General features: G+C 30.2%; 1 protein-coding gene and 1 long non-coding RNA gene across 15 annotated transcripts in view; one reads left to right on the top strand and one right to left on the bottom strand.

The window, feature by feature from the left end:
* Positions 1-361: 361 nt before the first annotated feature.
* The window catches only part of lap (phosphatidylinositol-binding clathrin assembly protein lap), a 43496-nt gene continuing 16588 nt past the window's right edge, over positions 362-27269 (top strand). For 11 of the 14 annotated variants that reach the window (XM_029315390.2, XM_029316167.2, XM_029315940.2 and 8 more), the window contains exons 1-8: positions 362-1178; positions 24593-24735; positions 24825-24900; positions 25767-25781; positions 26240-26342; positions 26467-26675; positions 26804-26910; positions 27000-27041. In XM_029315390.2, coding sequence (XP_029171223.2) covers positions 1049-1178; positions 24593-24735; positions 24825-24900; positions 25767-25781; positions 26240-26342; positions 26467-26675; positions 26804-26910; positions 27000-27041 — 825 coding nt within the window. In that variant the 5' untranslated portion in view covers positions 362-1048. The remainder of the gene's footprint in view (positions 1179-24592; positions 24736-24824; positions 24901-25766; positions 25782-26239; positions 26343-26466; positions 26676-26803; positions 26911-26999; positions 27042-27269) is intronic. The other 3 variants (XM_029315739.2, XM_029315872.2, XM_029315575.2) reach the window with 2 other exon arrangements.
* Positions 998-27269, bottom strand: part of LOC114941446 (uncharacterized) — a 33544-nt gene continuing 7272 nt past the window's right edge. Inside the window, exons 2-3 of the long non-coding RNA XR_014925098.1 lie at positions 1790-1953; positions 998-1176 (exon numbers count right to left, since the gene is read on the bottom strand). This is a non-coding gene — a long non-coding RNA (uncharacterized LOC114941446). The remainder of the gene's footprint in view (positions 1177-1789; positions 1954-27269) is intronic.

Here is a 27269-nt window from a genome sequence, read left to right on the forward strand (position 1 = left end):
ATACTAACTTCACGTCACATTTTTCAATCGATGATCGAATCGGGCTATAGGATGACAGATCACGTTATACATATATAGATATCGCGTTGGTACATCGCGACGAAACTGCCGAATAGATAAAAAATCTCCTCGTCGATGAATTAAAGTATCCCTCGAATCTTCGAAAGGCCAAGACTCATGATCGAGTCGCAAGGGCGTGCGTTTTCCTTCCGGCGTATTTTCGATTCCGAAATCTTGCTCACGCCGACCAGTCGGCGTGACGTCATCGCGGGGCGCCAAGTGTCACGGGTGGGCGCTCCTGATTGGCCGAGCTCGGGCCGGCGCGCAACCAATAGGGGTGGGGGCGCGCGAGTCGGCACGACACGGTCGGCACCGAGCGCCCGCCGCCATCTTGGCAGATAGAAGCAGCCTGCTGTCGCCGTCAGTCAGGTCAGCCGCCGACGTTACACCGTCCAGCTGAGCCGTCGAAGCTTGAGCGCGAGCTGTCTGGCTCCGCTGCTGGTGAACGCGCGGAGAAAATCGCGGCGGCTTATTGTTCGCGTCGCGCGAACCTAACCGAGGAGAACCGGCTAAAAAGGAGAGGAGCGGGGGAGGCGGCGAACGCGAGAGGAAGAGAAGGAGAACGAGAGAAAGAGAGAGAGAGTGAGAAAGAGAGGAGAGGAGGACCGGAAAAGCAAGCACGACGAGCCGAAGTATAATATCGGGGTGAGCGAGACGTGTTTGTGCGGGCGCCTCGCGCGGTTAGCGCCTGGTTAGGTCTCGTTTACGCCGAGTGTCAACGTCGTGTGCGAAGTGAAGTTAGCAGCGGTTGCAAAGTGCCGCGTCGAAACAGCGAGAGGCCGAGTTCACCCCGTCGTCTCGGGATTCCTTCTTCGTCCGCGCGCGCATTTTCTTCTTTCTCTCTTTCTGTGTGTTTCTGGCTCTCTGTGTACGAGGCGAAGGTGAAGGCGCGACCCGATCGCGTCCGGATAAGTTGCTGAATTTTCGCGAACAGCTATCGCCGACGTCGTTGCTCTGATATATTCACTGTGTGTGACAGCGGGACAGTATGGCGGGACAGACGATCAACGACAGGCTGTTGGCTGCGAGGCACAGTATCGCCGGCCAGGGCCTCGCCAAGTCTGTTTGCAAGGCCACCACTGAGGAGATGATCGGACCTAAGAAGAAGCATCTCGACTGTAAGTAAAAGAGGGACAGAGAGTGAAAGTTATATCCGCATCGCTTTGCGAGATTGCGAATTTTAATTCATATTTATACGACCCGTGACATTCTCTTCTTTTTTTTTTTTTTTTTATCTCATGTGTACACAGAGAGAATTTTCTCTTAGAAGCTACCCTGAGAATCGTCAACAATATGGCACTGCAAGAATTTTATTCGAGTTTCTCGGATTAATATTTCTTCACCGCAATGAGATATAAAATATATTTGATTAATTTTATTATGTACATATTTTAATATTTTATTTCATATATATATATACATTAATAATTTTTATTGTGCTAAATATTAACCAGAAAAAAAAAAAAAACGATTGCCACGATTTTCAGGGTAAATTCTAAGAGAAAATTCCGTGCAAAAATATAAAGTTTGTATTAAGAGGAGAAAAAAATTGGTCCACGACGAGGAAAAGATGAGTAATTTGGACAGGATGTACTCCGAGATTTCGGAGGATTTCGAGTTCGTTTCGTTCCGCTGTCTACTTGCAGCGAGAGCAGGTAGAACTCGCGCGAAATGAGAGAGAAGTTAAAGAGGGGTTTCGCGCGAGTTAGCGAACGCGCGAGTCGCTCACCTTTTCCATTTGTCTGCCGTTGAAGAAGGTGACTCGCACACCTCCTCGCTGACGTTTCGCGTGAACCCCGGCATTCTCTTTGACGAGAATCAATTCTCCGACGAGCGCAATGTCGCGTGGAACCGAGCTTTCCGTGCATCGGAGATTGAATCGTCCTTTCTAGTCTGAAAGAGAAAAATTTACAATTGAATAATAAATTAATAATAAATAAATATATTCAAAAATAAATTATAATTTATTATTTATAAATTTATAATTTATAATTGAAATGAATTTTATACGAACCGCTCTTTCTCTGTTGATAATTTATGTATAATTCGCATTCTGTTACAAAATTCTGGTAAACATGCGAATGTGCAAATTGGAGAGGCGATTAGAAATGCGATGACGAAGATAGAATCTTGAAGGATTGCACGATATGATAATAATAGCGATCGTGCTGTATATCTTGAGGTGGAATCTTAAAATCCGTCTTTTTTTTTAGCTATATATTTCTGCGTTTAAAGACGAATAAATGTATATTTTAGATGGAGTAAAGTTTGGCGGAGTAAAGAGAAGAAAGAGAGAGAAAGAAAAAATTGTAGGGAAATGTGTAGAGATTTTACGTCATTCGATTTCTGGAAGCAGCTATTTCCGGCTCGCGCGATCGTTAACATATCCTACTTTTGAAAAGCTGAAAGCAGAATCCGGGGCGTTAATTGCGCGTTAATTACACATCGTGCGTAAGCAAGACGTTAATTATTATTATCACAAAATTTTTATTATACATACTTTTAGTATGATCATATATTATATGTATATAATTTTAGCCACCACACATTCTATAATAATGTAGCATAATTTTAGTGCTCGCTAAAATTCATACAAGAGCAGATATTTTTATTTTTATTTGTTTATTTATTTTTTTATTTTATTTATTTTTTTTCAAGAAAAGTTCCTTTGCGACATTCTGTACGATTGAACCAAATGAAAGTTTGTCCTTTTCGAGAGTGAAAAGGGATGAAAGAGAAAGAAAAATGCGCGGTAGAAAAGAATATGGAATCGCTTATTTATCGACGAGTTGTTCTGTTCTGGTTTATTCTATCGGGACAGTTTCTCAAACAAAGAATTCCATTTTGGAAACTTTGAATCTGTCCGAGAGGAACGTGAATTCTTGTGTACTTTTTTACATCAAGGTCGCACACGTTTACATTTAAATATCATTTCGTTTTATTATTATGTGCTCCCGAAAGCTCTAAATTATGTCTTTTAATTGAAAAACTAATTTGCTTATGTTTTGTGTCTTTATATATTTAAAATACACTTGCTGACTAGCTTAAATGTATAGATATCTATATAAAAGATTTCTAAAGGTCTATTCCATATTTATATTTGTGTTTCGTTCTTATGTTTGAAATAACGATAACCTTTTCGGACTTTTCTGTTTACATGAAATAAAATACAGAATTAAATTATTTTATACTCGTATTTATAACATCTTAATTAATTATCTGTACATATATTGAGCAGCTATATAATTAAGAAAAATTATGAAATCTTTACTCTCATTCTTCAATTAATATTTAATTGAAACGCAATTTCAATATGATTTGTTTATGAAATTGTTCTGATGAATTGATAATGTCCATAAAATCTGTTCGAGGGGATGAAAGTGCCCCTTATTTTAACATCGCGAACTTTAACTTCGAAATTATTAACCTTCATCAGATTAGGGTGATAAATTAATTAAACCAAGAAAACGTCCTTGGATCGCGTGTTGATGGTATATAAAGGAAGAAGAAAAATAAAAACTTGATAAATTTACACATATACGAAAGATTCGAGTAAACAGCTGTTCTTAGGCGTTCTAAAATTTACTGTTTATTTAAGAAAATAACACACATACATACAAGCTATTTATATGTACATGACAAATACTCCTTAGTTCGTGTTCTCTCGAGTGTCGTTTATTTAGTTGTTTCTCGCAAACAATAATTATTTAAATAAAAATGAAAAACATATAACACGGACAGCGTTAATTGAATATATACATGATATTGTTACAGTGATATTTGTCCAACACAAATCTCCAGGAACTAGAGAAAACATACATTATCTCTGTAAACATATGTATCTCTTATACACACATATACATATATATATATATATATATATATATATATATATACACGGTTTGTGTACACATAACAGTACACCTCGCTGTGTTTGGGATTAACGGGGAAGATCTCGCGCGGATTTCATCCTTCGGCGAGAGGGAATAATTCCGCAAGGTGACGAACCTTTCGCGGTAAAACCGTCGGTTAGTCATATGTCCACCGATTACACATATCACGCTGGTAATTTCCTTCCGGCCGCGAATGAAAGCGTGGCGGAACGGATGACAGCAACTTTGATAGTCTCTTTCTCTCTATCGCTCTTCTCTTCTACACTGAAACAAATTTGTTAACTTGACAATAAGATATAAAATATATTCGATTAATTTTACTATGTACATAATAATATTTTTTATTATGATAAATATTAATCAGAGAAACTTTTATAAAATTCTTTTAATATTATCATGTGTGATTTTTAGGGTAAATTCTAAGAGAAAATTCTCTCCGTGTAGATTTAATATGTTACATTTAATTTAAATACTTTTATTTATTTTTATTCATATACGACCAAACTGGCTGTGGTTATATAAAAGCAGATCACGATGTTTCGACCATTGATTTCGGTCCTTTTCAAGTGAGCTTATAATAAATTAAATAGATCAGATTAATTTAAATTAAATAGATTAAATTAAAGATTGTCTAATCTTTAATATGTGTGAAGGGAATTCTGTTGTGAAGTTCTCAGGCGATCGTGATCTATTTAATTTATAAGCTTATAGTACTTGAAAAGGACCGAAATCAATGATCGAAACGTCGTGATCTATTTTTATGTAACTATAGCCAGTTCGGTCGTATATGAATAAAAATAAATAATTTTTATCATCACTGGCGATTCAAACTTTTTTATTTGATTAAATATTTTTATTGGTTCAATTAACAAAATAATATTTAGTTGAAAGTCAAATAAACAATTTTTTTCAGTGTAAGAAAATTTGTTAACTTGATTAAACTTTTCAACTAAATTACTATTTTGTTAATTGAACAAATATTAGTACTTAAGTCAAATATACATTTTATTGTTACACAGAGAGAATTTTCTCTTAGGATTTAGTCTGAAAATCGTGGTAATTATATGAGAAAATATGGTATTGAAAGAATTTATTATTATAAAGTTTCTCTAATTAATATTTGCTATAATAAAAAATATTAATATCTACATAATAAGATAATGTGTTCGATTAATTTCATTACACTGAAAAAAAATTTATTGAATTCGAATAAAAATTTATTTCAATACTGCCTCATACATCATTTGTTTGAAACTAATAATATTGATTTGATGTGAAAAATGTTTATTTGATATAAGAAACTCTTTTTCATACAGATAATATTTGTTTCAAATAAACGATTTATTAGACAGTATTGAAATAAATGTTTATTAATTTAATAATTTTTTTTCAGTATACGTAAAATTTATTATGTATATATCAATATTTTTTATTGTGGTAAATATTAATCGAAGAAACTTTTATAAAATTCTTCCAATATCATTATTGTCTCACAATTATACCTTGATTTTCAGGACAAATTCTAAGAAAAAATTCTCTTCGAGTAGATTTAATATGTTCTATTTAATTTAAATATTTTTTTATGTTTAATTAATAAAACAATAATTAGTTGAAAAGTTTAGTCAAATTGACAAATTTTTTTCAGAGTAAAAAAAGTTTGTTAACTTGAATAAACATTTCAATTAAATTACTATTTTGTTAATTGAACATATATTAGTATTTATATAAGTCAAATATACGTTTTGTTACACAGAGAGAACTTTCTCTTAGAATTTACCCTGAAAATCATAATAATCGAATTTTATAAGAGTTTCTCTAATTAATATTTGCCACAATAAAAAATATTAATATTTACACAATGATATTTACACATATAAAATATATTCGATTAATTTTATTATGTATATATTAATATTTTTTATTATTGTGGTAAATATTAATCAGGGAAACTTTTATTAAAATTTGTTTAATATTACCATGTGTGATTTTCAGGGTAAATTCTAAGAGAAAATTCTCTCCATGTCGATTTAATGTTATACATTTAATTTAAATATTTTTATATGTTCAATTAACAAAATAAAATATAGTTAAAAGGTTTAGTCAAATTAACAATTTTTTTCAGTGTAAAAAAATTTGTTAACTTGAATAAACATTTTAACTAATTACTATACTTTTAATTAAAAATATGTTAGTATTTATAAGTCAAATATACATTTTGTTCCACAGAGAGAATTTTCTCGTAGAATTTTATTTATAACTCTCATAAAATTTCATAATATTACCATGATTTCCAGAGTAAATTATAAAGAGAAAATTTTCTCCATGTAGATTTAATATATAACATTAAATTTAAATATTTTTGTATGTTTAATTAACAAAATAAAATTTAGTTGAAATTTAGTCAAGTTAACATATTTTTTTTAGTGTAAAAAAATTTGTCAATTTGATAAACTTTTCAACTAAATATTATTTTATTAATTGAACATATAAAAATTTTTAAATTAAATGGAACATATTAAATCTACACGGGAAGAATTTTTCTTAGAATTTTATTTAGAATTAATATTTTTTATTATTGTGGTAAATATTAATCAGAGGAACTTATATAAAATTCTTTTAATATTATTCGTGATTTAATATAATATTATGATTTAATACAATAAATTTAATATATAACATTTAATTTAAATATTTTTATAAGTTCAATTAACAAAATAAAATTTAGTTGAAATTTAGTCAAGTTAACACATTTTGTTCAGTCTAAAAAAATTTGTCAATTTGACTAAACTTTTCAACTAAATATTATTTTATTAATTGAACATGTAAAAATTTTTAAATTAAATTGAACATATTAAATTTATACGGAGAGAATTTTTTTTAGAATTTTATTTAGAATTAATATTTTTTCTTATTGTGGTAAATATTAATTCAGAGAAACTCATAAAAATCTTTTAATATTATTCGTGATTTAATATAATAGATTTAACATATAACATTTAATTTAAATATTTTTATATGTTCAATGAACAAAATAAAATTTAGTTGAAATTTAGTCGAGTTAACGCATTTTTTTTTATAGTGTGCGATCTTCCTACGATCTGACCCCGACGCGAGCGCGTATCTCAATGAACCCCATTCCGCATTCAGCAAAATCGATCGATGTCTATTTCAGCCTTCGCCCTTACCAGGGCTCGGCTTTTCCTTCTCTCTTCAATCAGGCGGAAGGGGTAATCTCTGACTGGAATATAATTATTTCATATAGACGAAATATCACACGTTATGTGTGCGTTGAAACGAGTTTTCAGAATGAATCATGTGGATACTGAATGAAGATGTGTAATCTCTTATCTGATGGGTTTGTTTCGATCTAAAAATAGACGTCTATGTCTAGATGAGAGAGAAAGAGAGAATTAACGGCAAATCATTGTACAGCAAGAGATTTTCAATTTGCATATGTTCGCATTGCAATTAAAATAAACGTTTTCGCATGATGTCATCCTTTGACATTGACTCGCCAGTATATCTTCTCGCTAGCGGCATTTTATAGTTTCATGATTCACCTGCAAAATTTAAATTTATGAGAGCATATGAATGAATCGAAATAAATATTAAAAAATATGTATTATATGCAACATCTATATTAAAACGCGTAAAAATATTTGAAATATCAAAATATTAAAATAGATACTGAAATAGACACTGAAACCATATAGTAGTTTATAAAATTTTCAAAAAGCATCCAACGAGAGAGAGATAGAGAGATCCAACGGAGAGATAAAATTTTGATTAAATTTTGATTAAATTGTGATTAATTTTGATTAAATTTATTATTTTTATTAAATTTTATTTTATTTAAGTTTATAAAATTTAAATCCTCTCTTTGGTCGCTGCTTTTTAAATTGTATACGACAAAGGAATTCCTGTCTCCCTTTTCCGATATATAAATAATATATACATCTTTCTTTCCCCATATATTTATTTTCTGTATTCTTTCTTTATATACAAACTCATATGTCAGGAATTTGTCATACTTCCTTTTTACATCTGCGTGTCTCTCTTCAAAGCATATCTTCGAGTGAGCTGTCAATATGTCTCGCAAATGTCGAAGGAACGTCTTGATAAAAATAGATGAATGTTATTTCGCGAATAGTTGTCGACAAAACTGTATTCTGACCCGATAAGTCGCGAAACCGTACGAGTTCCATTTAATTATCGATTTCACTGCCGCGTAGTTGCACGAAACGCTTCTATTATGGATCTACGTCTGGGGTGTGTCAAAACCATTTCTGATTTGTTGTAAACAAAAATTACTCGAAAATATTGTACATATTCTTTCCAGTGTTGGGTACCTAGATACAGTATCTAGATACATTTTGTGTATCTGAGTCTGTATCTGAGATATATAATTGAAGTATCTAGATACAAAACATGGTATCTGAATTGCTTTTTTCAGGTACATTTGCAGATACATTTTCACATATTCTTTTGAATCCAATTCTTTAAATTTTTTAAAGATCAAAACTGCAAGTCATCAACATATCGTCATCAATACCGGTTGAGCGATTATTAAGCTTGGTCAAATTTTAGTACCATGGCGAAATAGTTTGAGTGACGATATCTTTGAGGCATTTTTCACGTGTTAAGACTAACGAATAAAGTTGTAATATAAACAAAAATATTAATAAATTATTCAGTACATTTTGTGCATATTACCTTTATTATGATAAAATATAAAAGTATCTGATATATATCTGAATATCTGTATCTATATATACATTTTAATTTGTATATCTATATTTGTATCGAGATACATTTTAAATATATCTTACCCATCACTGATTCTTTCCCTCTCTCTTCGCCTATATTTGAATCAAACAAATTTTTCAGAATTTCAATTTTAGACGCAATTTTTGTAGAAAGGTACATATATGTATGCGAGATTCTAGATAGTCCGCGTTTGTTCCAAATCATAAGTTTGTGGTAATTTAAAACGCGAGTACGTCCTAGAATTTTTCATGCCGCAAGCGCGATTATTATTGTTTCATTTGATCTTGTTAATATCTCTAGTTATAACGTACATATTCGCGATAGAATAATATTTACCATCGAATCCTTGTCAGTAGACCTTTGTCAATTTAACTTAAATCTGTTGTTATTGAGAGGATGAGAAGGGAGAGGAAAGGAGGATGTGTTATAAAACTCGTGGCTTCTAGAGTGACTCGAGAATATAAGAAAGAGATCGCTTCATCATCTCTAAAATCGTATTGCGATTGATACTTGAATAGATTTTATAGAATCTTTGCAATAAATATATATATAGTATATAAATATAATAAAATACACTGAAAAAATTTTTCACTTGACTAAACCTTTTAACTAAATAATTCAACGCATGTCCAAATTATAATATGTATCCCCTACAATTGGTAGTATGCTTACCTATCATCGTTCTTCTTGATAATTTTGCTACTTATTAACAGTTATTAAGGATGACACATAACAAACCAACAATACAGAAAGACAGCTCATTTTACCAATGGTTACCCTCTTGATCTGATTTTTAACAAAATTAATCATCGGATAGAACACATCATATCTAAGGGGAGCATTATAGAGAGACAGGCCAACATAGAAAGAACAAAAAGTATAAGAAATGACTCGGTCAATAAAAAATTCTTTGTCATTCCGTATATAGATGGGATCTCAGAAATGATTGTTTCCTCGGTAAAAAATAAAAATTGTATGGTAGGGTATAGATGTCTCAACAAACTGGACAATATTATTAAAGCGCAGAAAGATAAAACTAAACATCCATGCAATTCGAATGTGGTTTATAAGATCAGTTGCAATAATTGTAATGCATCTTATGTAGGCCAAACAAAGAGGCAATTGCAGACGCGAATAAAAGAACATAAAAATAATATTAGGTTGGACTCAACGAAACATTCAGTAATTTCTGAACACATAATAAATGAACATCATACTTTTAATTGGGACAATGTTAAGATCATGGACAACGAAAATAATTATTATAAAAGACTCATTTCTGAGATGCTACATATCAAGGAACAAAAAAATGGACTAAATTTAAACAAAGATACTGAGTTACTTAGCGAGTCGTATTTTGATATTTTGGATATATTAGCGAACAAGAAATAATAATAGGACAAATAGGACATTAACGAGTAAAACATAGATATTAGATCATATATAAACACGCACGCTCTCCGATCAAGTAGAGTTTAAAATGAGCTGTCTTTCTGTATTGTTGGTTTGTTATGTGTCATCCTTAATAACTGTTAATAAGTAGCAAAATTATCAAGAAGAACGATGATAGGTAAGCATACTACCAATTGTAGGGGATACATATTATAATTTGGACATGCGTTGATCGGTAATTTTTTAAATATTTTGTTAATTAAACATACAAAAATAAAATTTAAATTAAATATAACATATATTAAATCTAATAAACGTGTATATGTATATTTAACTTAAATACTAATATATGTGCAATTAACAAAATAGTAATTTAGTTGAAAGATTTAGTCAAGTTAACAATTTTTCTTTCACTATATAAATCATATTTAATATAGATAAATAAAATAAAATAAATAAAAATATAAATTAAAAATAATGATCATCAATCTTTATTTTTCTTGATATTAAAATATAAAAGATGACGCATTTGTATATACATATCCCATAGCTTGGATTGCATATAAACGTATTTATCATAGAATATAATTTAATCGTTGAAGATGCGATTGTTTTTTTCATGTTAGAAAGAAAATTATCCCGCGGAGGGAGTTTTCTCATGAGTTTTCTCTTCGTCATTAGCTTATTGTCGCGACTTGAATCAGTATTTACTTTCATACGAATCCTTTGGGGATCCACGTAACGAATGACTTTTACATTAACGCGAGAACGCACAATTAGATCGAGGATCCGTGACTTGCAGCAATAAGCCGAAGAAATTATAAAGGATTTTTTACTCTAGAAAGGACCCTCGATCCTCGAAGCTGCTGATTTGCCAGGCCGACAGACACACAAAGCCCCTATTGGCCGATCAATAATCTCACCGAACGACGAAAGGTCCATTCGTTGTGTTGCCTTATACGAAAATTATCGAATAATGGCTTGTCAACGTCACGTGATTTTATATTACGAAATAGAAGTCGGTGTAGTTTGGTTGGTTATATACAGGGTGTCCCAAACTTACCGTATCATGTTAATGGGAGATTTCTGAGGCGATTTAGAGACGATTTTTCCTGAGCGAAAATGTCCAGGCACCAATCATTTTCGAGTTATAAACGATTGAAAATAAAAGCTTTTTTTGTAAACAAGCCTTGTCAAAATAAATTATTAACAACACTATATTTTTTTAGTTAATTTCAAGTAAAATTTACTTTAATAGAATTTTAATGTAAGGCTTAGTTACAAAGATATATGATTTCAAAAATTGAGAACATTAAAAAAATGATAAAATTTTCGACGTTGCAAGAATTATTTCTACGCTTACTTATATTCGCGAAAATTTATGTTATCAACATCGTGTTATTAAATTCCTGTCTCAATCTTTATTTTCGATACTGTGATGACATATGAGTTTTTTTATATTGAAACGATAATAACCAATATTTATGGTCACTGCGTGATATATACATATATGTATACATAGCGATTCACTTTAATTTTGACAGACAAATATCTGGAAATCACGTGATTTTAAGAAAAAAAATCTATCGAGCAGAAGTTGTAGGGAGACATAATATCGTGACCTGGACTTGTCCTCGTGTGACTCGGGTTTTCAAGGCCATTTAAAGATTAACCTAGTTTTTTTTTAAATGGAACTACTCTAATTTTTTTTACATAAATCTATCCCCCGCAATATTTGGTATAAAAAGTTATAAAGATAATATAGTAAAAAAATGAATATTTTACGAGATATTTTATATTTTAATTTGTGACAATTTTATATAAATTATGAATTATCTCTAAAATACTCATGTCTCGATGATTTTACTTGATATTCTTATGCACATAGAATAATGAGAGGAATTAATTAATGCTAAATCAAGTTTTTTAAAGAAAGTATGTAATTTGTAACTAACAGCTACGTATTACACAACATATATGTATTACATATATGTATATATATGTATATATATATATATATATATATATATATATATATATATATATATTGTAACCGCAGCGATATAATCTGATGAAAAAAGCGATACGACGTGAAACTGCATAATAAACGATTTTTACAAATCGATATAGCGCGATATCTTTATATGTCGCGCATCCTATATTCTATTATAAAATCTTGCATAGAGATAATTAATACGGCACACTAAAAAAAATTTGTCAACTTGACTAAACCTTTCAACTAAATTATTTTGTTAATTGAACATATAAAAATATTTAAATATATATTAATATATAAATATAATATTAATATTTAAGTATAATATAATAAATCTAACGTATATTTGACTTAAATACAAATATATATGTTCAATTAACAAAATAGTAATTTAATTGAAAGATTTAGTGAAGTTAATAAATTTTTTTCACGTTTCTTGTTAGATTTAATATATTATATTAAATTAAAATATATTGTTATATATATATATATATTTATATTATAATATATTAATATATATTATATTTAAATATTTTTATGTTTTGAATTAACAAAATAATATTTAGTTGAAAGGTAATTAAAACGTGTTGTGGTCCATCTCAATGTCACCAATGATAATTGTTGTTTGTTTCGAATCAAGAAACAGTCAATGTCAGTCAATGTCTTCGCGACTTGAAGACAGAAGGACAAGTACCATGTGCTAAACTGTGTGTTAATTGCACGTTATAGCGGACCATTCTCAAGCTCGACTCGAATGTAGAACAATTGCTATTCTGCAGTTAATAAAAGCATGATGGATGCTAAGTCTTATTGTACTGTGAATGATTTTCTGATGATTCATTCATGAAATATATATAAAAAGTAGGTTATTCTTGCAAGTCAGGGATTTAAGATTGTTCTCTATAAAAGGATCGCGTTTCTCTTCTTTTCCACGCATAATGCTGACTTTTCTACACTGAACAAAAAATTTGTTAACTTAACTGAACCGTTCAGTTAAATTACTAAACTTTGTTAATTGAACGTTTATTAGTATTTAAGATAAATATATGTTTTTTGTTAGATATAATATATTATATTAAATTATTATAGAGTATATTATATTAATAGATTATATATTAATATATTATATTAATATAGTATATTATCAGAAATAAATATTTTTATCGGCTCTCAATATAAAGAATATAAATATGATGTTTTGTTGGCCGATTTAGAAAACATCATATTTATAAAATATATTATATTAATAGATTATATATTTAATTATATATTAAATATTTTTAAATGTTGAATTAACAAAATAATATTTAGTTGAAAGATTCAGTCAAATTAACACATTTTTTCAGTATATTTTTCAAAGTTCTAGTTCTTGCAAATTACTAGATTATAAATTTTCGTATGTAGATTTAAAAAAAAATACTTTTACTTTCTTTCACGCTGTGATTCGGTGACTGACCTTTGGAATTTATATTTCCTGGTTTTATATGACTACTAAAAAATATATTTCCTCATTCCTGAGTTCACCATGATAAGTTTATCGTCCTATAACTTATAGTCGTACAATGACATTGCCTGTTTTTTTGTGCGGCCTTTAAAGTCACTCATTTTAAGTATTTCGTGATTGTATAATACAAAGGCCTTTTTTGTATAAGCTTTTTTTCGGCCATTGAAGAATTCCTCTCCTCCCCTTGTCTGTTCTATTTATAATTCTGTGTGCGATTTCTGTAGACGATCCTTCTCCCATTATACGAGAACGTATCGGCGCGAAGATTATTCGACGGATGAAAAATGTTACGTAAATAAAAAAAAAATATGACTTTAGGCCACGTAAAAAAAAGGAGATCTTTAAAAGTCATTTGCATGTTTCAAGGCCGACGTTTTCTACGTTGCACAGCCTTGATGCGTTCAATCGATGTCGTGCCGTCATGGTCGCATATGTAGACGAGCGTGCACCGATTGGCGAAAATGGATCTTTAAAGTCATTTACGGCCCTCACGGTCAACGTTCTCTCTTAGCGCGGACAGAGTGTCACTTTCGGAGGGGTCAATCGATACAGACAATAATATCGCGCGATATTATAGCTGCGAATCTGAGACAACGTCACGTCAAAATCAGAACTGCAGCGTCGAAAAGTGAGGAAAAATCTTTCGATCTTTTGCGGTTCGCCTGCGACGATTTAATCTGATTTAATTAAATGGAATTTTCTCTTTCTCTCTCTCTATGCTTTTTTAATCGAGTTTTTCGTAACATAATTTTATTTATAATTTTTCTGTTGTATATTCAGGGTGTCTAGCGGTCAGGGAAATCTGGAACCGGGCATTGTCAGAGAATTTTATAAATCTGGAATTGTCAGGGAAGTCAGGAAATTTTACTATTTATCAGGATTTTTTCACATTATTCTATATTTGTCTCAATAATTTGAAATTTTTTATTAAATAAATATTAACTTTTCCTTGACTCCCATCATGCTAACTTTCTGTGTTATTAAAAATTGGTTCTACAGCGTGTTTGTTAATTTATATTTTCATCGTCGTGTCATATTTTATTTCAATGTGTTTTTGATAGAGACAAAAATTTGATAGACTAAAAAATTTGATATAATATAAATAAAAAAGGTGATTATTTAAATAGTTTATAGTGACTTGTTTGTTTCGATTATCGTACATAATGCAGATTGTATAATTGATTTAAATTTTTGTTTTAACTTCCGAATCTTTTCATTGTTGACAAAAATATCTCAAGGATTTTATGATTTAACATTTAATTGATTTATCATATAGATATATGCAAATTATATATTTGGAAAAAATACTAAAAAGTCAGGGTATTTTTTATTATTGAGTCTGCTGGACACCCTGGTAAAAATCAGACCTGCTGCAGCGTGGAAAATTGAGGAAAAATCTTTCAGTCTCACGGTTCGCCTGATGATTTAATTAAATATAATTTCTTTCTCTTTCTATTCTTTTTTTAACGAGTAATTTGTAACAGAATTTTATTTATAATTTTTTCTGTTGTATATTGTAATTAATTAGAGTTTGTTTACTGAAAAAAATTGTTAACTTGACTAAATCTTTCAACTAAATATTATTTTTGAACTGAACATATAAAAATATTTTAATTAATTAAATCTAACAAAACTATATCTATATATTTGACTGAAATATCAATATATAGATATATATATAGGTATATTTTGTTAATAAAATATTAATTTAGTTGAAAGGTTCAATCAAGTTAACAATTTTTTTCCAATGTGCACATATATTACACCCATATAACAATGTAAGAAGTGATAGATTTCTACTTTGAATAATATCGCAAATTGCGAAATTTCTATAAAGTACACTATAATAGAAATTTCTTATTCAATTTAAAGTGAAATTTTATGTACAATTCTCTTGACATGATATGAAATTTGAGATTTCTCTCTTTTTATAGAAACATAAAAAAATAACACAATAAAAATAAATAATACAAAGGTTGCATAATGTATTATATACGAAAATAAAAAAACTAGTTAAAATTATTACGAAATGAACGCTGCTATAATCACACTCACACAAAAACTCGAAATAAAATTAATGTAATCGTCAAAAAAAAAATTAACTTAAAAAGTATGCTGATAAGAAAACAATTATCTCGATTATCGTTGGACTTTATTTTTTCCTTCTTTTATCTCGTAACTTTTTATCTTCAAATGTTTTGATGCCTTAAAATGGTTTAACGAATTGATGCATATTCTTTTTGTATGTTTATAATATACGCTTATGTATGATTTTAAAATGATATAATCGCAATTGTCATGCTAATTAACGATCGTTTTTGGAACTTAATGACATTGTATCAATATGATACTTTTTCAAGGTTGGGTATGTTATGATTTTTTTAAACTGAGTTAAGTTAAAAATTTTATGAACAAAAAATTAACTCAGTTAAAGTTAAGTTCAGATTAAATTAACTGAAGTTAAATCAAAAGTTAATTTTTAAAAATATTATTTATATTAAATTAAAATTTTGTTTGTTAATTCTTTTAAAACATATAACAAGTAACAAAGAAATTTTGATTTTGATATAGAAATATATTTTTTGGTAATTACAATCGATGATCAAATGAACATCAAAATTAATAATACTATAATTTAAAAATAAAATACGTTTATAACTTATCAAAAAACAATAATGGTATTCAGAGATAAAAAATTTTAACTTGGGGAAAAAGTTAATAAGTTTAAGGTAAAAAATAACTAGTTGAAGTTAAAAATTAAATCAACTAAGCTTAAGTTAATAGTTATTAACTTTTTACTTTTAACTAATTAACTAGTTTTATCCAACCCTGTTCTCTTTTAAGAAAAATGTGATTGAAGTTCTCAGCAAATAAACATTAGATACACTTGCTTGTAGGATTAAAGTTATACGGTCACGGTCAATGTTCTCCCTCTATTGCGTAGTGTGTATCAATAAATGCACACGAGAGGTCAATCGATAGCACCTCTATTTTTCACTTGAAAAAATAACAGCGCATCTTTTACAGCGCGAGATACGATTCGACGAATATTGTTTTCTCGGTATACGCGGCAATCATTTATGAAAGGAATCTTTGATAAAGCACGAGCGATGCGTGGCGTTTTTTCAGAAAATATTTACTGCAATATTGAACACGTATATAAATATAATAGAAAATAACAATGGAAAAATAAAAAAGATTGAAAATAATTATTTAGAATTCAATATTTCGATATTTTTAAGCTCATATACTTTACTTCGAGCTGGTATAATTTCTAATAGATTTTTATTTATTATTTTCTCCATTGTATGTAATTATAGATTTTACACGAATATTACACGCATATATGTATGTAACAAAAAAGTGATAAATAGATTTCCATCTTGAATGATATCGCAATTGTGAAATCTTCGTAAAGTGGATCATAGTAGAAATTTTTTAATCAATTTACAGCGAATTTCATGTACAATTCTCTCGACATGATCTCAAGTTTGAGATTTCTTTCTTTGTAAAGAAACATAAAAGATAATAATAAATATCATCTAAAAGAATATAAATCTTTCTAAAGGCAATAAATAATGCAAAAATTGTTTGCTTTCTTAAGACGAGACAAATATCGCAAATAAATATAACAGAAAATATAAAAAATATATAACATAAAAATAATTTATCATAATAAAATATAAATGGGTCTCTAAAAGATGGTAAATAAATATTGCAATTTTTTTTTGTTTTATAAGAGACAAGACAAATATCGCATATAGTAAGATACACGAATGTATTATATATTTATATAATACGAACTATATTATGCTGTAGAAAGTGTCCACGAAACATATCGATTGCATCGAAGATATGCATATGAAGTCTACCGATATTTCGCAATTTACGACGGTTCGCGATCGAATCGAATTTGCAATCGATTGCCTTATCGTACGCTCCACTTACTTCAAAATGGAATTTATCCACGCATGTCACGCGGGTTTGCATAAATCCAGATCATTTTCATATGCGATACCATTGTCGTTGTGATTGTTGACTTTGATCTCGGTACATTTTATGCATTTTAACAATTCTCATTTTTTTCTTCCGAGACGATCAAATAAAAATTATCTGCGGCATTCTCTTTGCCAAAAATAATTTGGCCGGAATTAAACCGGAATCGCAACCTTGGGACTCTAGAAATTCCTTATAAGAATTTCAAATATGTGTATTGTGTCATAATACTTATTTTCTTAAAATTTATTTTAATTCATGCACATTTTATTCACGATTAACGGAATGCTGCCGTAGTTTTATTTTACCGACTTTAAGTTAGATTCACTTTTTATTGAATATACAGATTGAAAAATTCTCCACAATGAAAGTACTGATAATAATGAATGGAGACCGCTGTCCGGTAACTAATTTTTGCTGTTTTATGCTTCGACATCGATTTCACCGCAAATATACATACATAATTAAAATAAGTTATAATTAATTCAAGTACGAATCTTTCGATACAGGCTTTTAATCTCATTTTTATTACTTCTGTATTATTCTTTCATGCTATCTCTATTGGGAACGCCATATTTTGTACACAAATAAACTACAGGACTTTTGCATTAAATAAGTATTATTATGAGCTGATGCAAGAGGCCGATAAAAAACTGTAATTTTTTTAACTTTTATTGTTTTTTTATACAAAATTACAGCGCTCTCCGTTCAGTATTATCAGTACTTTAATTGTGGAGAAGGATTTTCTGTATAGAATCTGTATAGCCAATAAAAAGAAAAGCCTTTGAACTCAAAGTCGGTAAAACAGACAGGGTCAGCATCCACTTAAGATGCAACTAAAGTCAGAAGTAAAAAGAGCAAGAGGAAAAGGAAGAGAGAAGAGAACTTTATACTATTGTTGAGATCCTCTTTTGGGACAAATGAGATGCTTTGAACAGCGTGTGAGATTCCATCGCTTTTTCTTCAAGACTCGCATTTAGCGCACAAGTGCACCTGTATGTGTTTCTCATTGTTAGTTTATTCTAACCACTGCGCTTCGACGCGCAAAATAAACAGAGTTGTCTCAACAATGCATGTGTGGGACGCGAATATCCGAGAATATAATGGCGAAAGAATTCGAGCGTGTCGGAAAAATGTGGGTACACTGAAAAAAATTGTCACCTAAATTGTTCAACTAAATTACTATTTTGTTAATTGAACAAATATTAGTATTTAAGTCAATAAAATATATATTAGTATTTAATATATATATATTAATATATAGGTACATATTAGTATTTAAGTCAGATATACGTTTTGCTAGATTTAATATGTTATATTTAATTTAAATATTTCCATATGTTCAATTAGCAAAATAATATTTAGTTTAAAGATTTAGTCAAGTTAACACATTTTTTTCATCTTCCTCCTCTCTTTTCCTCTGCCTGATTAAATTTAACATATCTGTAGTGTATATATGGAGTGTTTCAGGAGAATTGGTCAGTATTCTAGGACTTTATCGTACACATTTTAAGCAAAAAAGTTTATATAAACATATATTCTATTTTGGACGGTTATAAAAATACAACGTATTTAAATTTAAGAACGTATATATTTATTAATTTAGTAGAACCATATATGGTTATGAAACAATTAATATATTAAATTTTCGTCGTTTACCATATGATTAGTAATATAAACATAAACATTAGATTTGATAAGTTCTGTTAGTTTAAAATGTTTGATTTTTCGTGTAATTAAAATGACTCATATTCACTGATGCCAAAATTATGATTAATTAATTGAAATTATTGAATTTATTAACTAATATTAATTATTCAATTGTATTATAAGCTTACATGTAATTATTTCCTATAGAAATTGGTTCTAATAAGTTACTGGATGTATTCGTTCTTAAAAGAATACTGAATACACGTTGTATCTCTCTAAACATCCAGAATAGAACACATGTTTACGTAAACTTTCTTGCTTAAAATAGTATATGTATATACAGTCATGTCTTAAAATGCTGCTCCATTCTTTCTGAAACACCTTGTACATTCATCGCGCATAAGTATCGCCTTTGACGAGAAGCCTTTGTGAACCTGAGTTGTTGATACTGACTGAGAAAATGCGTGGGGAAGGAAGTCGAGATAGAGAAGACAAATAAAATAAAGGGAAAAAAGAAAAAGAAATTGAATATATACCAGGGACGAGTCGCGACCCCGAGAGTGCGATGACCAAGATTGCGCATTTAAGATCCGAAGAGAAGGGCCGGTTACATTCTTAGCCTCTCGTGCTAGAGTATAGCATGCTAGAGGCTAATGTGACATAAAATTATTTTTCGCGGTAAATGGCAATATGATATTTTATTCGCGTGGAAATATCTTTCTCTTACCGCGCGTATTCAAAAAAAAAAAATACTGTTCTGTCTTGAGATTGCATATTATATATTAATAGTTTTTTTAGCCTTTCGTACTTCCAGAAGATTGCGTTTTTTATTTAATTTTATGCAGTTTTTATTTCATTTCTTTTCCATTATATTTCTTTCGCTTTGAGATAAAATATTTATTAACGCGGTGCTTCAATATTTCGTTGTTGGATTATTTCAGATATTAGGATTTTATTTGAAAATAATATATGCATAATTAATATTTAATATTTATATTTTAATCAGATCAGATGTTTATAATATACGATGCATTTTATTATTACACAAATATGATTATTATATATATTAATTATATATATAAATATATGTAATATAATAATTTAATATAAAAACATCAAAATATAAATATAAAAAGATAAAATATAAATATAAATTGCAACATATTTTAATATCGCGACAAAGAACGAAATCCTCTTTGCGAAATTTTTCCTTTCGGTTAAAAATAGATAACCCGAAATCTGTGGAAAATCCATCTATCATCGAGACTTTACGTCGGGGATTTTCTATAGAATATCTTACATATATCCATATCAATGTATGATCGATGCCACGATTTTGATCGACAAAGTTCGACATTACATTTTCGTTCGGCTCGTATATAAGCTGATTTTGTACACTGAAAAAAAAAATTGTTAACTTTTCAACTTCGCTATTTTGTCAATCGAACATATATTAGTATTCAAGTCAAATATACATTTTGTTAGATTTAATATGTTATATTTAATTTAAATATTTTATTTTTTTTATTATTCATACCATTATTATTTTTCTAAACCGTGTACCGAAGGGAATTATCTCTCGTGTAATAAATAAAAAAATTAAAAAGAAATATTTTTACATGTTCAATTAACAAAATGATATTTAATTAATTTTATTTTTTTATTATTAATACTATTATTATTTTTCTAAATCGTGCACCGAAGGGAATTATCTCTCGTGTATAAATAAAAAAATATGTTCAGTTAACAAAATAATATTTATCATTGAAAATATAGTCAATTAACAATTTTTTTTTGTTCAGTGTAGCAGCTGTAATCGCGTTGCCAAAACACGTTATCGGACACGCCTCCGTCCGCGTCTGGAGATACACATGATTTGATGCTGCAGTGTCAGTTTCTCGGTGTACACCCCTTCACTGCCTAGATAACGATTATGTGTTTTTTCAATAATTTTTTTTACCAGCTCACGCATATTTATCCGACGATTGCCAATCACCCAGCATTTATCGAAAGATTTATTAAAAGCGTATTATCAGCTGCGTCTGTCGCGCTAAAATACATCTTTATGCCAATTAAACACAAAGTTCGCTCTCTCGCGGCTGAAAATAATTATTTCCAAATATATTTATTCAAATGCAACGTTTGTCAAGTATATTTTATATTTTAAAATATCTACATTTATTCATTTTAATACAATATTATTGGAAATATATATACTAATGTATAAAAATAAAAATATAATAATATGAATCTTATATTATTATTTCTATATTTATATATGTATAATTTATATTTATTTGATTAATTAATATAAAATACATTTCAATGTTTTGCAATATATCGCAGTTATACATAATATATTATATAATATATTTGTGAAATATCAGACGTTCCAACTTCTGCGTACGCGTGCGTGAACATCATAGTGTCAAAGATAACTGGCTTTCCGTGAATAAACAGCTGCATTTTTTTATCCGACAAAAGTTTGCACCTGTTTCACGTATGTATGTGGTACGAAAAAAAAATTGAAGCGCCTTCATCTCGTGTCTGAATCGGCCTCTGTTTTGAATGAACGCACTCGAGGGACGTGCTTTCGTTTTGACAGTCCGCGATCTCGATGCCAACGCGGTCGCCATTTGGCCGCTAAACTCGTCTGTATGTTTGGGAGATTATAATTAGAACGGGAAATCTCGCAAGGTCGAGAGAGAGAGAGAGATAAATCGCGGTTTGCTCGTTGCAGCTTTTAATTGTAATCGTGGCAAACTGCAATTTTTTATTGACAGCAGTATATTCTATTTTTTAAGATACATCTTATTCTTCCATTTTAATTATTCTCTTGCACTCATCAGTTCTTCATTAAAATGAGAGTTTTTGATTCATGAAATCTTTATGTTTGCCTCTTTTATCTTATGTACAATGTTTCTTATATATTATTAATTTTAATTAATTTCTTTTAATTTTTACCATATAATTTTTTGTATTATATATATAAAAAGTGGTTGAAGAGGAAAAAGTAGCGATGGTTGGAAAAATATGCATATAAATATGAATGCAAAAAATATAATATTTATTATTTAAATTTTTATTAAAATAATTTATATAATTAAAATATGATATAAAATTTAAAATATTGAATTAAATTAATTTGGGGAATAAAACAAAAACAGAAAGATATTTATGTTAATTTTAATAAAATAATATTAAAATATAAATTACAATATAGTTCTATAAATTTTTTAAAATTAATAATTTAAATAAATCAAATCGTAAGAACAGAAAAAAGAAGCGTGGAAATTTCATTCATCTTTCCCTCAGAATTAATATCGATCGTGCATAAATAATTATCACGCTTTTGCAAAAAAAAAAAAGAAAAAAAAATCTGCGCCGATTAAAAGATATTTTCGCGATAACATATGGGTAAAAATTGGTCCATATGGAAATGTTGGGCAGTTCGTAGAATGGATAGAGTCCGAAGCTGCTCTCTCGCTGCTGATTCACAGCTTCATTCGCGACTTTATCCGGTGCTCCCCTCCGCCTGTTCGCGTTGCACTTTCGTTCTCGAAGCCCTCTCGTCGTGACTTCGATATTGCGGGATCATCGGTCGGATGAAAGAGAGAGAGAAAGAGAAGGCGGAGACGCTTTAAAGCCGTGGGAAACTGTCCGCGGTGTAAAATGTTATTTAACTCCCGTCGCTTTTCCCGTTAATCTCTTACTTCTACGAAGAAAATATATTTAGCCAATATTGTAAACAGATACGATAACAAGGGAAAGATATGTATATATCTCGATCACACAGCTTGAACTCGACGTGTGATAAGAACTCTTTTCGTTCACATGTTTAAACACTACTACAATTTAAAAAAAATTTTTTTTATTAATTTGGATAGATTTATATTCCCGGAAAAGTTGCCTTTAAATTTTTATCAGAGATTTAATCTTGAGATCAAGAGGTCAATTAATGATATGTTACACTGGAAAAAATCTGTTCACTTGACTAAACCTTTCAACTAAATTATTATTTTGTTAATTGAAAATATATTAGTATTTATAAGTCAAATACATATTTTGTTACGCAAAGAGAATTTTCTCTTAGAATTTACCCTGAAAATCATGGTAATATTAAAAGAATTTTATACGAGTTTCTCTGATTAATATTTACCATAATAATAAAAAATATTAGTATGTACATAGTAAAATTCAATCGGACATATTTTATATTTTATTATGTAGATATTAATATTTTTTCTTGTGATAAATATTAATTAGAGAAATTTATAAAATTTTGATTATTATGATTTTCAAAATAAATTCTAATTGTAAGAGAAAATTCTCTCTGTGTAACAAAATGTATATTTAATTTATAAATACTAGCATATTTTTAATTAACAAAATAGTAATTTAGTTGAAAGGTTTAATCAAGTTAAACAATTTTTTTCCAGTGTACACTGAAAAAATGACTAAATTAATACATATTTTTCTCCTCCATATGTAAGTTCGAGATTAATTTATATATGGAACTTAGTAATCTCAAACCAAGAGATACAGTTCCGAAGAATTAATTTTTCGCGCTTGGGCTCTATTGGCCGATTTAAAAATATCATATATTATTAATACATATTTAGTTGAATACTGTCAAATGAATCATTTATTTGAAACAAATAAATATTTATTTGTTTTGAAAAGGATTTTCTTATATCAAATAAATATTATTAGTTTCAAATAAATGATTTATTTGACAGTATTGAAATACTTATAAGAATTAACTAAATTTTTTTCAGTGTATAAGATGCGCTCTTGACCTCATCTGTGAGAGCTCATTCAACAGTCACGTGACAACCAACTGAGTATATATATGATATATATATATGTATATATATGATTATGGTTGACATGATTTCGATAATACATAGTGTAATATATGCTAAATGCATCGTTCGAAATTGAGTGACGATTGTTAATCTTATTACATGGCATTCTTCTGACGTGGCTGCTACTTTCGTCAATCAATCGCGATTGATCGATGTCGCGTAGATTGTCGTGGTCTTCTTCAACACAGTATTGGCATATATTTCCTTCGTGGCTGGTTTGCGCGAACATTCGAGTTCAACACATGCAGGTCAGAGTCGCCGCGAAAATCGATAGCGTCAGCTATATCTTTCTCCATTTTTAAGTACATCGTCAAAAAGCAGCGGCGACGCTTGTAAAGTATCGAATTATTGAGTTATTCGATGTCCAATTTTAGATAATTTGTAATTCGAGGGTGAAGTCGAGATCGAGAAAATATTTCCATCGTCCTTGGACAATGAAAAATTCATTTTTTCTCTCTTGTTTCAGATTTAATCCATTGCACCAATGAGCCGAACGTCTCCATTCCGCAGCTGGCGAACCTCTTGATAGAACGCTCGCAGAACACAAACTGGACGGTGGTCTTCAAAGCTCTGATCACCGTGCATCACATGATGTGCTACGGGAACGAGGTAATTATTAATCTTTTTTCTCTTTTCGTTCGACTCCGCGAGAGACGCCCCATTGTGCATCTTCCTGAAATGACTTTTCTATTTTGCAGAGGTTCACACAGTATCTCGCATCCAGCAATAGCACATTTCAGCTTAGCAATTTCCTCGACAAGAGTGGCGTACAAGGTGATCATTTCACAATCGTATCGACGGGGGAAAAGGGAGTTCTTTGCATTTTCTCGGGATATTGCAAGATGTTCCGGAATTGACGACACGGAAAATGATGACGCGAATTATTCCTTTTGTTTCGAGCGAATATTCTTTATTCGTATCTCTGTTAAATTTCATTCGCGAAAAAATAATTAATGCATGTGTAATAATAATAATTAACAGGCTCGATATTTTTGTCGCGATATGATTGGCTGCAAATTTCCTTTTCCGTCAATTCTGCGGCATCCTGGACGAAGAAGAGAGAGAGAACTACTCTCGTAACAACTTGTCACGTTCTAAATAATGTGTTTTTTTTTTCATCTGAAAAGCGGAAGATTAACATTTGTTTCCATATTAACAAAATTATCCGCGAAAAACGCAGAGCACGAATCGCACGGCCTTTCGCACATTCGCAATTTATATTTAAAAAAAGAACTCGTGTGTCATTACTCGAGTGACGTGATTTAATATGCACGCGTTGCATGGAAAATTGCAACATGCCGTAATTTGAATAGCTAATCGCGGTACCTCGTCGCCGAGAATATGTTTACGAGAGACATGAATTCGATTTGTTATTGACAGATCGCGTACATGTAACGTCGATCATCGGTCATCGAGAGGCGCTTATCGTTAGATGATGACTATAATTAATTTTTGAAAAAACGATACGAATGCTTTTCACGAATTTTTTCACGCGCGAATTTTTCTCTCTCGCTAACTTGCTCGCATTCTACAGCTATCATCCGTACGGCAAATGCGAATCTTCCTCTTTTCCATGTATCTGACACCTGTATATACGATTTACTAACCTGGACTAACTTTCTATCTCTTGGGACACGAAGCAGGAATACGCGTGGGTGAGTTCTATTAACAAAACACGTCTCGTTTCCACCTTTTTTTTTTTTTTTTTTTTTTTTTACTAACATTGCTTTATGCATACATGTTTAATTTTTATATCTTGAAACCAAAAAAAAAGTTACGTGCATCTAACTGTAATAATGTATATGTGATGTACGTTAATCGATATACATATATGTTGTAAATTAATTACGCTCGGTGCGAACTTTATAAATTTATAATGAAATATTTGATTAAAAAAAAAAATAATAATTTTTAATCGCGGCTCTAATACGCATGCTTATATAACTTTATAAAATTAATGCAATCGCATCTCTCGGTCGTATTGCTGACTTTCTAATTTCACTTTTACGCATTGTTGCGTCGCATTGCCTATTAGTGCTTTCATTATGTCTTCACGGTACGTGAACAAAAGTGAGTAATTGCCGTTTTTTTCTCTCTCTGTCGCGTCGATCAGGATATGACATGTCGCCGTTCATCAGGCGATACGCCAAGTATCTCAACGAGAAGGCCCTCTCCTACAGGACGGTGGCGTTCGACTTCTGCAAAGTGAAACGGGGGTACGTGTACATGTGTGTGTGTGTGTGTGTGTGTGTGTGTGCGTGTGCGTGTGTGTGTGGAACATTGTAATTTAATTGTAGAGCGAGAGAATTGATCTTTGATTGTGTAATCGACGTTTTACAGGAAAGAGGACGGCACTCTACGCACAATGAACGCCGAGAAACTCCTGAAAACTTTGCCAGTACTGCAGTCCCAACTCGACGCGTTGCTGGAATTCGATTGCACGGCTAACGACCTCACGAATGGCGTCATAAATATGGCCTTCATGCTCCTCTTTCGAGATCTTATCCGGTTATTCGCTTGCTATAATGACGGCATCATTAATCTGTTAGGTAACGCACCGTATTCAGCCTTTTTTTTCCCTATTTGCGCGTAATAAATGCATATTCGCGGATCGATGGAATAATCGATCGCGTCTTTCTAATCGGACAATTTGCGATTGTGATATCTCTCTTTTCAGAGAAATATTTCGACATGAACAAGAAACAATGCCGGGACGCTTTAGACCTCTACAAAAAGTTCCTCATACGTATGGATAGGGTCGGAGAATTTCTGAAAGTCGCGGAAGTAAGTTATATATATGATTTATATGTAAAAAATAAAAAATGATTGCGTAACATTAAGTTGATAATGACTGAGCATATTTCTTTTTGCAGAACGTCGGCATCGATAAAGGAGACATACCTGATCTGACGAAGGTACGTGCGTTCGCGATTCTATTTATTAACTCTCTATCTTATTATACTACCAATAAGGATGTGTTTATAATTATCTGTATATAATTATCGGTTATTATTTTAAAGATTAATTAACGAAGTGAAAAAAATTATTTAACTAGCCAACCGATAAAGTAATATTTTCGTTTGTTTCTTCCTATTGTACATTACTGACAGGTAATATCAACACTGATTATATCTTAACGAGGT

The sequence above is a fragment of the Nylanderia fulva genome, unplaced genomic scaffold (genome assembly GCF_048542155.1).
Source record: "Nylanderia fulva isolate GAGA-0341 unplaced genomic scaffold, ASM4854215v1 Scaffold3, whole genome shotgun sequence".
In the NCBI taxonomy this organism is placed as follows: Eukaryota; Metazoa; Arthropoda; class Insecta; order Hymenoptera; family Formicidae; genus Nylanderia; species Nylanderia fulva.